This window comes from Pelophylax lessonae (genome assembly GCF_965119305.1).
Source record: "Pelophylax lessonae genome assembly, chromosome: 1".
Classification (NCBI taxonomy): Eukaryota; Metazoa; Chordata; class Amphibia; order Anura; family Ranidae; genus Pelophylax; species Pelophylax lessonae.
This window is the reverse complement of record NC_138768.1, coordinates 693,655,331-693,671,038: the sequence shown is the minus strand read 5'-3', so window position 1 is coordinate 693,671,038 and position 15,708 is coordinate 693,655,331. Positions and strand designations below refer to the sequence as shown.

General features: G+C 41.1%; 1 protein-coding gene across 3 annotated transcripts in view; it reads left to right on the top strand.

Annotated features, from left to right (window-relative positions):
* PALLD (palladin, cytoskeletal associated protein) overlaps window positions 1-15,708 on the top strand; it is a 505,650-nt gene that overhangs the window by 476,130 nt on the left and 13,812 nt on the right. For all 3 annotated transcript variants that reach the window (XM_082252316.1, XM_082252317.1, XM_082252318.1), the window contains 3 exons: window positions 243-337; window positions 2,406-2,538; window positions 13,522-13,729. In XM_082252316.1, the coding sequence (XP_082108442.1) occupies window positions 243-337; window positions 2,406-2,538; window positions 13,522-13,729 (436 nt within the window). The remainder of the gene's footprint in view (window positions 1-242; window positions 338-2,405; window positions 2,539-13,521; window positions 13,730-15,708) is intronic.

The window sequence follows — 15,708 nt, the reverse complement described above, 5'->3', positions numbered from 1 at the left end:
TATGTACATTGTTTCTTAATACATTAAATGGAGACAATTGTAAATGTAGAGTTTACTATCGCTTTACATGGACAAAGGAATTCTAGTTTTTAGCTTTTGTATATAATTGTTTTAATATTTAAATATAATGTCACATTGTGTTCTAATCACACCATACATGTTTTATGGTTTAATTTGCTAAAAATTGCATTAAATATTTCTGTATTAAATGTTACCAACTAGTTATATGTTGCTGTCCACAGGGCAGAGTTAGTTGTACCGGTAGACTGATGGTGCAGGCTACGAACCAGAGGGGAAGGAGTACTCGCACACCTACAAACCAGCCTCACGTTCGAAGGTATGTACAATGTTACTTTGTCCGCTATTGTCAGCCTCTAATTGTTCACACTTATAAAGTAAAACTTAAAATTTGACATATTGTTTGGGCTAATTGTTATTTTTCACTGACCAAAACTTTTTACACTGGATTTAACTCTGATTATCAGGACTCCATATGGTTTGTCTGCATAGTTGGTTACTTACTAACTCCACTTTAAGAGATGGACCAGAGTTGAATTGTATCAGTAGTTTTTCATGCTACATGTGTCCAGGCCATTTTAGATTAGACATCAATATAGGGAAGGCCTGCTCAATTCTAGTCCTTGGTGAAGATAATCCTTAAATTGTTGCAGAGCCTTTAAATAATATTAACCTAAAGAAAGTGTCACTGACAAACTAGATAGTGGACCCTCTGGAAAGGGTATGAGCTATTAAAAGGGCCGTGGTGCAGTCTAAGCACACCGACCAGGTCTTCACCTTAGCACCCCAGAATTAATGAGAGGCTGGCCATACATCATACAATTTTCTTATTCAATTTCCTTTAGATTTACCTTCAACCATGTAGTACAAGAGCCAAGAGCATGCCTGACTGCATACAAATTAAAAGTGTTTGGGTTTGACCTTGTATTATATAGTTTTGCTAAATCTAAAGGAAAATTGTACAAGAAAATTGTATAATGTATGGGCAGCCTTAGACGTTACTGGTGAGTGTGCCAGGTTGCAGCAATTAGTCACACCTGTGCAGATGGCAGCTAGTCAAGGATATAAAAAAAAGTGCAGTACTTAGACAACAGGCAATATCAGAAATAAGGACAGGCAAAATATAAGGACTGGTAACACACAAGTGTATTCAGACACAATCTAAAATCAGTAACCTGAGCAACAGAAATACAGGGCTAGGAAAAGAACAACTAAATAGGCAATTTGATTGACAGGTTGGTAGCCGGATCAGTAACAGAGCCATAGAGTCAACATAACAGCTAGACAGCTACCATTTTCAGCATGGCAGTACCAAAGATCTGCTAAGTGTTGGTTCACACATATGCGATGTCAGACATTGCATGTGATCCGCACTGCACTGCTCTGCAAATCACATATGATGTCTGTGTGTTGTGAATTCAGCCTTACAGATTGTATGGTTGAATTTGCATTGCATTCAGACCAAAGTCACACAGGACTCTTTTTTCGGTCCGCACCAGAATTGGATCGCATTGGTGTTCACACTTATGCAATCCGATTCGTGTCCGAACTTTCAGTTCGCAATGCGATATGCAAACTGATCTAGGGGTGTCATTAGCTTTGTATTGACACCCCCAGCGATTTGCATATGTCAGTGTGAACTGCCTGCCAGTTGAGTGCGATTGTGGGATTCGGAGGGTTCCCACATTGCACATGTGTGAACTGGCACTAAAGCAGGTTTATTTTTAGTTTTAATTTACTAAAACTTGTTTGCCCCAATTCCCTGACCAATATATAACCACCAAAGCACTTGGTTGTTGACCTCTATTATAGTGTAGATGATAAGCGTCAGTTAAACAGAATAAAATTCCTTTGTGCTGAGGAATTGGTCTTCTTCCTTTCTTGAGGCACCAATACGTCTTCACTAGAATATTTTCTTCATTTTATTTCTTGAGTCACAGGTTTAAAATCTGGAACAAACCATATCTTTTCTTATTATGATAGTTTATAAAATATGGTGTGGCTTCATATTAAACATTTCTGTGTTACACAATAGCCTTTAATGTAGGAGACATTGAAAGAGTAATTGATTTTTGAAAGGAATATGGTACACTGAAGATATTAAAACTTCATCTGAATCATCTGGTTTTCCATTACTTTAAATAGAAAAACATTACTCAGACTTGTGCTGTATATACTGCACGTGGTATGTATCACAAATTATTTATATGGTGTCTTACCACAGAGCTTTGAAACAATATCCTGGGATATTTTTTGTATAAACTACAGGGCTTTTGGCCACCCAGCATTTTTGGCTGATAGTATCATAGTCTAGCTTTTCGATTGCACAAAGTATATTCTTGAAGAGCCATGACTACATCATGTCTTTGTTTCTTTTTGTGTCCTAGACCACGATCTCGGTCAAGAGATAGTGGCGATGAGAATGAACCCATCCAGGAAAGATTTTTCCGTCCTCATTTCTTGCAAGCTCCTGGTGATCTCATAGTTCAAGAAGGGAAGCTTTGTAGAATGGATTGCAAGGTAATAAGCCCTTACATTATTAAGTACTTGGGGATATTAAATGGGCATACGGAATTTTTTTTCCAAGAACAATAGCTCCAATGACTGTTCCTCTCAAGATTCATCAGTTGGAGTGGTTGCTATAATCTTAACATGGTGATAAACAAATTGATTGCTTTAGTCTTGTGCGAAGCTAGGAGCATTGGATGACAACCATGTCTAATATTAATTGTTTGCCTTGGTAACCTGTAATTGTGAGGTTGTAAAAAAGCTCAGACACTCCTGCTTTAGAAAACCAAGACAACTCTTGTTTACAGTGTAGTTTTTATCAATTAACCTCTTCTGATCATCGCTGCTAAGTATACCAAGTATACTAGCCTTGCACAAAGTTTACAGACTGCCACTCTGGTTTTCTGTCCATCATACTCCAGTCCATATACTTTGCACTGCGCCTACATATAAAGTAAGAGCCCTACCTCAATGCATGCACAGACTGGACTATAGGCTGGACTATAGTGATGGGGTGCAAAACTGAATGAAGGACATTTTTTGAAGGATATTTTCTGTGTTGGCAAAGCACAGATTCACTTTAGGCTAGAAAATCCACTGACTTCTGACAGTAGGCATGTATGGTAAGCCAAGTTATGACTCCTAATACTGGTACTCACAAATCAGAATCTTCAAAGGCATTGTACACTTTCAAATGTTTATGTTGTTTTACCTTGGTATTATCTTATTTATATTCTCTGTAATGTTTGTTTTCCTTACCTGGTAATAGGCTCACCTGTTGTGGCGGCAGTATGTAGTGTCATTGCTAACCAAATCTCCTATGTCTATGTTTTTATTCATCTAGCTTATCCCTATTTGCTAAAGAGACAAGCAACTTCTTGTTCTGGGTGACGCAGCATCCAGTTCATGCCCAAATGTTTCTTCTGTGTTGTATCGCAAATGTGGGAGTGCTAATGTGATGAAAACACACTCTTCCCTTCATTGCTCTGCCTGCTTGTGTCTGTTAGATCTACTTACTGCACCTGCACCAGTGCTAGACTGAGAGACCCGGGGATTGTGGGACATATAGCTTCTTCACAGGAAGTGTTAGTTTTTAGACTACAGACAGATGTCATGCATTAACCTGTGCAGTGCCATGATACATGAGTCATGGTTGAATGCAAACCTAAATTTCCGACTCCAGAATGTGAAGATTTACTTTTCTAAAGGCTGTGCATACAGGCCAACAAATAACACAATGGAACTACATGAGCAAGCACATCTTATGCAGGTGAGAAACACAAGATGCAGGTGGGAAGGTTTATAATGCCTTTAAAGTAATTACAAACCCATTTTTTTTTTAATTAACAAAAATGGTATACTTTCCTGCTCTGTGCAATGGATTTGCACAGAGCCACCCCAATCCTCCTCTTCTCAGATCCCACGCCGGCGCTCCTGCCTCCTCCCTCCTGCCTCCCTCCTCAGATGGAAAATAAGACCACCATCTGTCTGGATTTTGCGGACAGGATTGGATCGGATAGCACCGGATGTCAGTGCACATATCACCACTGACATCCGCCGCTCCATAGGAAAAACTGGTGCTTGAATATATTAGTCCATCTGGTGAAGAAACTAAGAGAGTGCCCACATCCCTAAAGTACAACAACAAAAACAAGGAATTTCCCTCTAAATGGGATTTTAATGGGCTTGTACGGAGATTTTAAAAAAAAAGTTATATAGTTTATTACAAGATACAAAAATCCAAACGAACAAGAAAATAATACAATACAAATGGATTAAAAATCCAGGCGGTTCAAATGCACGGGGGACCAATGTTCATGTCCACTATCCACAGATGGGGACAGAGAAAGACCCAACATGTTTCGAAGTAAAGTGTATGTTTCTTCATCAGGGGTCAATGAACATAGTAGATAGTTACATCCTGAGTTGAAAGGTCAATTTGTTTGTAGAACCACAGTGGTTAAAAACAAGAAAGAAGTGACCATCATAGCTGCACCTAACTGTCTCCAACAGTCTCTCCAGAGGTGTCTCACGGGGGGCTGCAGAAGGCCTTCCACAAGGGGCTGCTGGGGCACAGACCCCCAATAGACGGTGGTGGTATATACAGATATCTTACCAACCGTCCGAATAGAAGATGGAAGAGAGGCGAGTATCTATTTAGGAGTTTAGAATATGAATAAATCAATCTATCCCAGTTCCTGCAGATCCCTCTGGGATAAAGGTTCGGCACGTTAGTAACCCTGAGTGGAAGTCATGGCCAGTAAACATAGGGGAGACTGGAGGCTCTGATCAGGTCCGCCTGAAAAACAGACAGGCAGACCTGATCGGACAGCCCATGTGAACGGGGCCTTAATGCAGGGAATGCATTAACATAAACAATGCTTAGCTTTTACAACCACTTTAATACCTTTTTTTAATATTTATAGTGAAATTTGTGTCCTAAACTTCTAACATTAGATTGGAATTGTGTGCCTGCCACACCTGTTACACCTGTCATACAAGCACCTGTTTGTCCCATTATAATCTAGCGTGTCAAATGTATTTTAAAGTAAATCCGATATTCTACTTGTCTCCTATGTGCTTTTATAAACAGCATTCTGAGTTCCTTTCTGAGCGATGTTACCACACGTTTACACAACCGCTATTAGCACAACAGGTGACCATCCGTCTTTGTTTCCTGGAAGCTCAAGCACCACTGGAGGCAAAAATATCATACAAGGCTTCTGAGTGATTAATACTATGGAGGAGGGATGTAGAAAGTTAAACATCAGGAGAATGCAATTAGAGATTATTGGCGTATGTGTAATGAAGTAATGCTTCAAAGAGGGAATTGTTCCTCAGTTCTTCCTGCTTCTTGAAACCTTCCCATGGGAAAGGAAACTCATGCAAATCCTGTGACATTCATAATAGGAGAGCAGGTAATAGATCCAGACTGTGCTGAAAGACAAATTAGCAGCTCTTGCCTTTTGTCATTTAAAGCTGCTTAGACGTACAGTATTTCTGAAGTTAAATCTCCATATTAGTAAACATTAGAATCAATGCTGGCTTGACTATGACAGTGATTGCATCTACAACAGAAAAGAAAGGGCATGTTCTAACGCTTAAAAAACGCTCCTATAGCATTTGTATGGCGTTAGTATGGGCGTCAGACTGGCATCAATGAGCTTCAGTATGGGGCATTTTACAAGCACATGCACTGTTTTGAAGCATTTGATGAGCGTTAAATAGTAACTCCACTTTTATGGGGAAAAAAAATAGCAAATAAAGAAAAAATAATATAGCGCATACAATTGCGACACAAGTTATATTGTAATTGAATGTTATTAAAAATGACCTTTCCTTTTCAATCTTCAGCCGCTGTAATTTTCTGTAAAATGCAATGCAATATGGCACCTGGAGCTGTTCTGTACACAGAATGTGTACTGACCACACCCCAGAAACATTGCCTGCTTGTGTGATTGACTCACCGATTTTCCCAGAAGTCTGCACTAAGATACAAGGCAGATTTCTGGCATTCCCTGCAACAAAAATGTCATTTTTGGTGAGATACTCCCAATAGAAAAACATCTAAAGGGATGCAGGTCCAGCAGATTTCCTCATAAGAGCCCTGCAGGTGCACAGCTGATTGATAGTTATGAAACCACGCCCATTAGACTCACTTTCCCACATGGGCACAGAAAGACATACAGTGATTTCTTCAGAATAACAAAAGGTAGGAATCTGCAACAAAGTTTGTTCAAATCCTTTCAATGTACAGAGATCACCCAGATGGGAAGGTTTTTTTTTCTCAACAGAAGTGGAGTTATGCTTTAAGGCGCGCTAAAACTGCTCCACAATCGAAACAAACAGAAATAAACAAATTTTAATGCCCCACAACCGCAATGCAACTGCGCCGCAAACGCCTGCCAGAGTGTTTCCTGAGCGTTACCATAGACTTGAATGGGAGGTGTTGAAAGGCTTCAAACGCCTCCTGACTCGACATAAGGCTTCAATTTGGTTCTTGTTTTTCTAATTTGAACAGCACTGTGTGCTGTCCATTGTATCATTTGCATAGGCATTTGCAAATGCCTGCTTTTAATGCCAGTGTAAACTTAGACTAAGGAGCATTTCTAGAAAAGCGGTGAACAGTTTCTGCAAACTGAAATAATCATGATACATATTCATCTCCCAAAGGCCTGCTTCCATATGTGAAAGGAGGTACCAATACTAGAAAATGAGTGACCTTGTATGACCTGCATGTTAAAGAGACCCTGTCACTAAATTTTTACTTGCAAGGTTTTTCTTTTTTGAAAATTTTAATGTACAATGTGCCTTACATTTATGTCATAGCCCTCTCCTCTTCTGGGACTGTGTAATTTCTCTCTGTGCTGGCCAAGCTCCTATGCTCCTCCTTTCACCTACCTATAAAACCATTTCTGTGGTTACCAATGAAGGAGTATGGGGAAATACTATTAACTATCATGTGCCATCTAAATGATAGCTCGGAGTCTGCTCACAGGGCTGCTGTAAGAAATCACACACACTCTGTACAGAGGCTCCTGTTCATTCACTAACTGAAGCATAGTAAGCACAGCTTACTGATCACTCACTATGTTCATTCACAAAAGGAAGAAACTGGTAAATATGACACATTGACTAGCCCCATTCCTGCCCTCCATTCCGAAACGCAGCAGCAGAAGCTGGTAGGAGAAGAGGGAAGCTGGTAGTGCTGCGAGGCGAGGGGGAGCACACACGGGGGGTGCGGGGTTAGAGGATGGATGATCTGTGTGGTGGGATGTCAATTACAGGAACAGATCTCCTGTGTGTCCCTCTCTGCAACAGCTAAAAGCTGTCTTTCAGATGTTGCAGGGAGGGACAGACAGGGGATCAGTTCTTGTATTTGCCATCTGATTGCACTGATCATCCTCTGTCTTGCCCACATCTGATTCCCTTGCTGCCTGAGCCCCCCTGCTGGCCTGGTAGAGGAGGACCGGTGGTAGCCCCTTATCAGGGGTCCTGACTGCTCACATCACAATTTCCAGATTACGGCACCTAGTAGCACTCTCAGGGCATTTGGATGTCTACCCAGGGGAGACTTTTACAGGTAGAAAACAAAACAAAATTACACAACAACCCCCAGCTAGCCAAAAAAAAAAAATTAAATCGATAAAAAAGTACATTAAATTTCCATTAAAAACAGAGGTTTTAGTTGCGCAACAAATATATTTGCCTACATGGCCCCCCTGTATGGTGCGGTGCTAACTCTAGTCTATAGGAGTCTCCATGTGTGAGCATACAGTATACAGTATAGTAATGGATAAATTAGGACAAGGATGCATTGAGGCAGCCCATTCCCTCTTAAAGGCTCCTTAAAGTCCAGCAAAGCATATTAACAGCTAAAGGTACCAATTATTTGTGTGTACATTTGTGTGGGAGTGATCCATGACTCTGACCACTGTTCTATGCCTCCTGGGTTTGTAGGGATCCAAGGGTCTGCACGAATGAGCCCTTAGGGAGTGCTTCCATGTGTTTTAGACACATTGGGGGGTCATTTTACTAAAATTGGAGCACTCAGAATTTGGTGCAGCTGTTCATGGAAGCCAATCAGCTTGTAACTTCAGCTTTTTCAAGTAAGCTTTGTCAAAAAAACTGGAAGCTGATTGGTTTCCTATGCAGAGCTGCACCAGATTTTGCACTCCAGTTTTAGTAAATCCCCTCATTAGTAAATCTCTATGGAGACAGCTTCTCTGTAGGAATGAATGGGATTTTCTTTGTGCGTGCACAGAAAAACCAAGAACCTGGCCAAAAAGTTTGCATTGGCAACTATTAGGTTTCCCATGAGCCTCAAAGTGTGGATCTCACAGGAATGTGGACAGGTGAGTTTAAATCTTTGTGGAGGGTGCTGGGGAAAGGAGGGGGAAACGTAAAAGATAGTTCTACAAAAATATTTCTGTAAGTGCTATTATATATGAATATGCATTATAATTGTAGCTGTCATAACATGGATGGAAATAAAAGCATCGGCTGAATAACAGCAAAATATAATGTAGCACTACTCCCTTGGGAGCTGCTGGTTACGGATTCCCCTGGGTTACCCTTAGCAACAACATGACGGTTTAGCATTCTCAAACTGCTCAGTCAGGAAACAGTCTAGGAGTTTTTCTCTACACGGCACCGTTTACTGTAACACTCTCTGTGTGAGCTAGCTCCTTGATCCCCTGACTTCACTGGAGTGGTCCCCCTTCCTGGGCAGACCCTTTGGCAAATCTCCTGGTACTCACGACACTGTTTTTCCCGAGAGACTCTGCCAGCAGCTCCACTGTCAGCTTCACTGGATCTTCTGCAGCTCAGCTCCACACCTGGTTCACTAGGCCGACCGCCTAAGACCACCTTCCTCACACACTGCAGGAGGAGAGACAGCCGTCTGCCTCCCCCTGGGACTCTGCTTCCTGCCAAAGACACCCTGTCACATGTCCCCCAGGCCTTTATGAGCAATCCCAGGATGCATTGCAAGAATGCCCTCCCACTGGGACTCTCACAAAAGCTAATGTGTCACTGGCTGGGTTTCCTCCACTGTCCAACAAGCTCCCTCATTGGATACAGTGGGGACACTCCCTCAGACCCAGTGAATCACACCTGGAAACATGTGACAGGCCACCTAAAAGATCAGGATTCCCTGATAAGCAGAAGGAGCATTAGATGCTTTTTCCTAGCACCTACCTAGGAGGGTGCTACAATAAAATATTTTCAAAGTAATAGCAGTTGTAAAGTTATTTTTTTCCTAAATATTATCAAATCAATGGATTTGACTGACAGTGGCAGGAACCAATGGCTCCTGTTGCTCTCAGCCAAGCCTGTGAGAGTGTGTACACAGGGGAGACGACCTGCTGACTCAGTGCTGGATCGATACTGGACTCGGGTATATATTCAGGGGGAGAAACAGGCACCTAAAATGTTTTCACCTTAATGCATAAAATACATTAAGGTAAAAAATCTTATGTCTTTAGAACCATTTTAATATAATCTCTAGTCTACAAATGCAGCCACATATTATTTTTAATTATGACCCATAAAGGAGAAAGTACTTATTCTGCATTATTATTGTTATAGGTTCTGATTCTATTCTTTTTCCACTTCAAAGAAATTTCTGAAGAATAGAAGAATTTAAAACATTTTTAAAGATCCATTTTAATAGGCTTGGTTCAAAAGTGTATAACTGTATTGTAACTGTTTCCTAAAAGAGCTTCATAGAGCACTACAGCTTAGCAAAAGCAACAGTACAGGAAAGCTTGCTTTGAAGTCATAAATCACTGTAGTGAAGACTTATTAGAGTGCTCACTGATGACACCTTTCAGGATATAATAGCTGAATTTGTCAAAAGGAGACATCTGCTGGCTTGATAGAAGACAACATAATAGGAATTGGCGGAACAAATGCCCCCCCCCCCCCCGTTCGGTTCGCAGCAGAACTCCCGAACAGGGAAAATGTTCTAACCCAAACAGCAAACCCCATTACAGTCTACAGAAGCCGAACAAAAAAATTAAAAGTTCCCATTTTGAAGGCTTATATGTAGTAATTGGCCAGAATGTGGTGTGGGGGGTCTGCGTACTGCCCTGGGGGACATGGATCAATATAAAAAAAAAAAAAAATGTGAAAAAAGATTTTTCAGGAGCAGGGATTTTAAGTATGCTTAAAGTGCAGAATTAAAAATGAAAAATTATTTTAAATGTTGTGCCTGGGGGTTTCCATAATGTGCCTATAAAGTGGCTCATCTGTAGCATGTATAGAACCTGCTACAGCAAAAATGACATTTCTGGAAAAAAAAAATCCCATTTAAATGACTCGCAGTTACAATTGCCGGCTCCTGGCTATCAAAAAATTAAAGAAAAAAAACGGATTGCTCACCCCCAGTCCATAGCAGGCCCTTTAGGTCTGGTATGGGTTTTAAAGCGGAGTTCCGGGCACAGAATCGTTTTTGTATAATTCACTGCATGGTCTTCCTTACCCTTTGCTGAGCCTGAATTGGATATTCCCGTTTTTTTTTTTTTTCCCTTACCTGTTTAGAGAGCATTATATACTCACCTTTCCATCGACTTCCTCCCTCCAGAGCCTCGGCTCTCCCCGTCACTTCCGGTCCCGCAATGCGTCCTGGGAGCTCTTACTCGGCGCTCCCAAGATGCACTGTGCAGTGACGTAGGCGGCCGGACGCTCTTATCATCGCGCTACTTCCTCTAACATTGCCGACCCTACGTAAACCAGTACTATGCCGATCGCATAGTACTGGGCATGCGCGAGATTTCGCGCTCGACTCACAGGCCTACGCCCACTCGGATGAGGAAGAAGGGAAGACCTTTTCCCACAACGGACTCAGCGATCCACAAGAAAGATGGTGGCGCTCGTCCAAAATTTTATAAAGTAAGATTTCATACTTGCAAAAAGATTATTCCAGTCTAAGAAACAGGATTAGCGGATATATAGTGGTGTAAGGGTCACTGTTTGGGGGACATTAAAATAAAAAAAAAACGATTCTGTGCCCGGAACTCCGCTTTAAGCGGTACTCCATGCCAAAATGTAAAAATAAAAAACGGCGTGGAATCCCCCAGAAATCCATACCAGACCCTTATATGGGAACGCAGCCTGGCAGGTCAGGAAAGGGGGGGCGAGTGAGCGCTCCCCCTGCTGAACCATACCATGCCACACGCCCTCAACATAGGAGGGTTCTCTGGGGCAGAGGGGGGGCTCTTCCTGACAAGGGCCTCTTCCCGAAAAACCCTGGGCTGTGGTTGTCAGGGTCTGCAGGTGGGGGGCTTAGAATCTGGAAGGGGGCCCCCAGATCCTGCTCCCTCCCTATGTGAATGGGTATTGGGTACATCGTACCCCTTCCCATTTACCAAAAAATAAAAAAAATAACCAAACGAGACAGTTTTCGACAAGTCCTTTATTAAAAAAAAACAACAAAAAAAAAAAATAGTACCCCCGACGTAAATCCATCATAAATCACGCCACCCGCCGAACTTAGAAAAGAAAAAAAAAAAAAAAACCCCGCTCTCATTGAACGCTTCCCGCGCTCTGCCTATTCGCGGTTTGACAGTCCTTATATAGGGAATGAGCGGGGCCACACCAGTGAAATCACCTGGCAGCCCCGCCTCTCGTGACATCACCGACCCAACGTGCACCAGTCCATGACGTCATGAGGGGGCAGGACCACCCAGTGACGTCACCAGAGTGGCCCTGCTCATTCCCTATATAAGAACTATCAGGCCGCAAATATACAGACCGCAGAAAGCGTTCAACGAGAGCGGGGCTTTTTTTTTTCTTTTCTCAGGTCGGCGGGTGCGGCGGATTCCTGATAAGCCCCCCACCCGCAGACCTCAACAACCACAGCCCAGGGTTATACGCGGCTTGACATCAACATGGGAGGCTATGTGGTCTGGTATAGTTTAGGAAGCTGGGGGAGCGCTCGCTTGTTCCCTCTCCTTTCCTGACCTGCCAGGCTGCATGCCCGGATAAGGGTCTGGTATGGATTTTTGAGGGGACCCTACGCCGATTTGTTTCTTAAATTTTTTAATAGCCGGGTGCCGGCAATTGTAACTGCGAGTCATTTTAAATGGGATTTGTCATTATTGCTGTAGCAAGATCTATACATGCTACAGATGCGCCACTTTCCAGGCACATTAGGGGTGGGAAACCCATTGACAGCTAATGACTCATCAGTTGTTAAGGACGCTGCCGCCAGCTTTTTGGCCCCGCTCCTTAACAACCAGCTTATACTGCGCCCTGATTGGGCAAAGCTTTCCCCAATCAGGGCGCAGCATTGTAGGGTGTTTGTCTGGGCAATACCATTCACCTGTCTCTACAGCATAATAATGAAATATTTCATATTTACCCAAATAAAAATAAAAAAACTTAGTAAAGGAAATATTACTTTGGATTGATACTAAACATTGAAGTGTTAATGGCCATAATTAACTCACATAATCCATATAGATCATGCCACTGTTTTTTTTTTTTCTCTAAGTATCTCAGTCCTGCAGCCCTGTTGTGTGGTCACATGACCCTTCCTTGTTCTTTGGCATTTGCAGGGAAGGATCCTTGGGGGGGAGCTTCCCTTACTTTGCTGATGCATACTATATACTCTGAGTCAGTGTCTGGCCAGCCTTGATTGGTGATGTGCCAGTCACATGACTAAAAAATTGTTTCAGAGAAGTAATTCAAATTAGATTACAAATGTCAAATAACTGTTTTCTAGCTCCCTATAAATCTTTATTGAACACCAGATGTGTATTTTTTGTGCATTAATATGGTGCAGGGAGAGTCAAAGATGATTGACACTAGCTTTCATTTTGTTCAGATGGCATCTGCATCAAAGAGTCTATTTTTTACTTTACATGTATTAACTGTTACATTTGATATATTTAATACTTATCTATATTAAAATTAAGCAATTTTGTGAGTTTTCAGTGAATGTAATCAATAAGCATACTATATCTTGCCCCTATAATGTTTAGCAATAGAGGACATGGAGGAGGGAGGGAGGGGAGTGTGAATTACCAATGTGTATATGCCCACATTTGTGACTCTATAGTCATGTGGGCTACACAGATTAGAAAAAGGAGGAAATGAGCTTAAAAGGGAACTGAAATTCAGCATGCTCTGTAGAGGACACCAGCTGGTCCACAAAATCTCAACCTGCAATGGTGACACAGAGAAGATGGGAGGGACAGCTGAAGACAGGATCAACCAGATACACAATGCAAATGCTTTAGTGGCTTTGTGAGTGTGGACACTCTGTTAGATAGTTTTTCATTGTTTGGGTTTAATGACACTTTAAGTTTCAGTTGTAGGGATTAGAGGACCATAATGAACACGGACCACCATATTTAACTAACAGTTTATTTTATACTAGTATTATCCTTTATACCATGTATCATCACAATTTAGGCAGCATGTCCTGTGAATGAAAGAGATAATAATTCACCAATAATGACATCTATTTATTTGGCTGTAAAACCTTAGGTGAGTGGATTACCAACCCCTGACTTGAGCTGGCAGCTGAATGGCAGACCTGTCCGTCCAGACAACAATCACAAGATGCTGGTGCGTGAGAACGGGGTGCACTCTCTGATTATTGAGCCAGTGACCAGCAGAGACGCTGGGATATACACTTGTGTGGCCTCAAACCGAGCTGGACAGAACTCATTCAGCCTGGAACTGATTGTGGCCGGTAAGTGATATTTTCACTATTGGAGCCCTGTTCACACCGTTATGTTTTGTGTGTGGTGCATTAAAAAAAGTCCTACTTACTGCATATGCTTTCATCATTAAAATGTGCATTATATATAGCGGTCAATGGCAAGGCATGTTAAAGGCCCTCCATCTAAAACACACTGAACTGGTGTGAACTGGGTCTCATATAAGAAGTTTGTTTTGTATCTAGAGATATGAGGACATGGTTACCCTGAAAATGTGAAAACATAGGTAGAAAATAGAATTCCTTAATTTTACCACAGTTTTTGTTTTACTATTACGTTTCACATTGATTTATCCTACAGTACGTTTTTCCGTCATACGTATTGAACAAAACTATCAAGTCATACATGTGTCATTATAGCTTTTGCCGTGTTTAAAATTAACATTCCCTATTAAAAAAAACATTCTAGAGTGGATGAACAGCACACAAGACTATTGAATACAATCTAAACTCTCAACTGTTTTTCTAATGGGATACATTCCAGTGTCCAGTTATGTTTAGTTTAATACAACAAAATAAATATTCCTGAGTCACGCTATAACTTGTGTGTTTGCTGATTGAAGGAGGTTAGAAACTGCACATAGGCAAACACTGTGCAACACTCTTGAGTCACAGTGCTACTGCAGAATTTACAGTTTATCTGCAGTACATGTATTGGAATGAGTCAGAAATTATGATGCCCCAGACTTTGTCTTAATGCTAGAAACATTTTCTGCACACATTTTGTACCCAACATCACATGAGCTGGCTGGTGAAACAACGTGGAAATTCAAGAATATATAAATACAATATATATATATATATATATATCTAGATAAAGAAAGATAAGACGATTGGTTGTTGTCCATAGCAATTCCAGTTTACCCAGTGGGTGAACGATCGTCCAATTTTCCTCGTTGTTTCACAGCAAATCGGAACTGATGAACAAAAATTTGTACGAAAATTCTCATACGACAAAGGCTTTTTTTTTGTTGTTTATTGTTTTTGATTATGCGCGCTTTCTTTTCTGATTTTTCTTGTACAAAAATCATACGAAAACGGTACACATTAAATGAAAATTATTTGTTTTGTTCCCATACGAGAAACAGTTTGGAGTTTGTCCTTTCGAGAATTTTCGTACGAAAATTCTGAATCGGCTGTCGAAAGTCGTGTGCACACTATACGAAAATTGTACGAAAATTGTACGAAAATTCTGTGGACGAAAAAGTGCTCCTGATTTTCTTATAGTGTGTACCAGTCTTAACTGATTGACTGTAAAAAAAACACAGAGAACACACCAGCAGAATGTAGGATACTCAATTAAATTAACTTTATTAAATCACTTGGTATAAGTGCCAATGTCTTGTATAGCCCTGTGTAATACATTCTCCATAGCATACAAAATCCCTCCAACCAATGAGCACAGTTCTCAGACTGCGGAATCCTTGCAGCGGACATAAGCATTGACTTTATCATTCATCATGGCTAATGCATTTTGAGGGTGCACCTTCTCTAGTATTTCACAGGAAAATAGTAGATATTACCATGACTGTTAAATAATATCAACCAAGATATGATTGTATACTACTAACATATATAAATAAGAATAATGAAACCTTGAAGTGAAGTTGGTATATTTCCAACACTGCACGGCATCTCCATATACAGCAAGTCCAATTCTTCTTCTTTTTTTTAATTTTCTTTGGAGCACACTGTGTGAACTGTAGATTTGTTTGGGAACACATCATGCAGGAAAATGAGTTGTTTGGGGACAACGTGTGCAATGTGAACAGTTGTGAGGCTCTTAGGGGAAGCAAGAGTGGGAGCTGACTTTGCTGTTGTGTATATTGTGGACTTAATGTTATATTAGACAGTGTGAGATCAAAATGGTTAGAAACTTTGGGAGCTGATATTTTTTCAATTGAACAGTGGAAGATTTAGTTGTCGGGACAGCACTATTAGTGACATTTAGT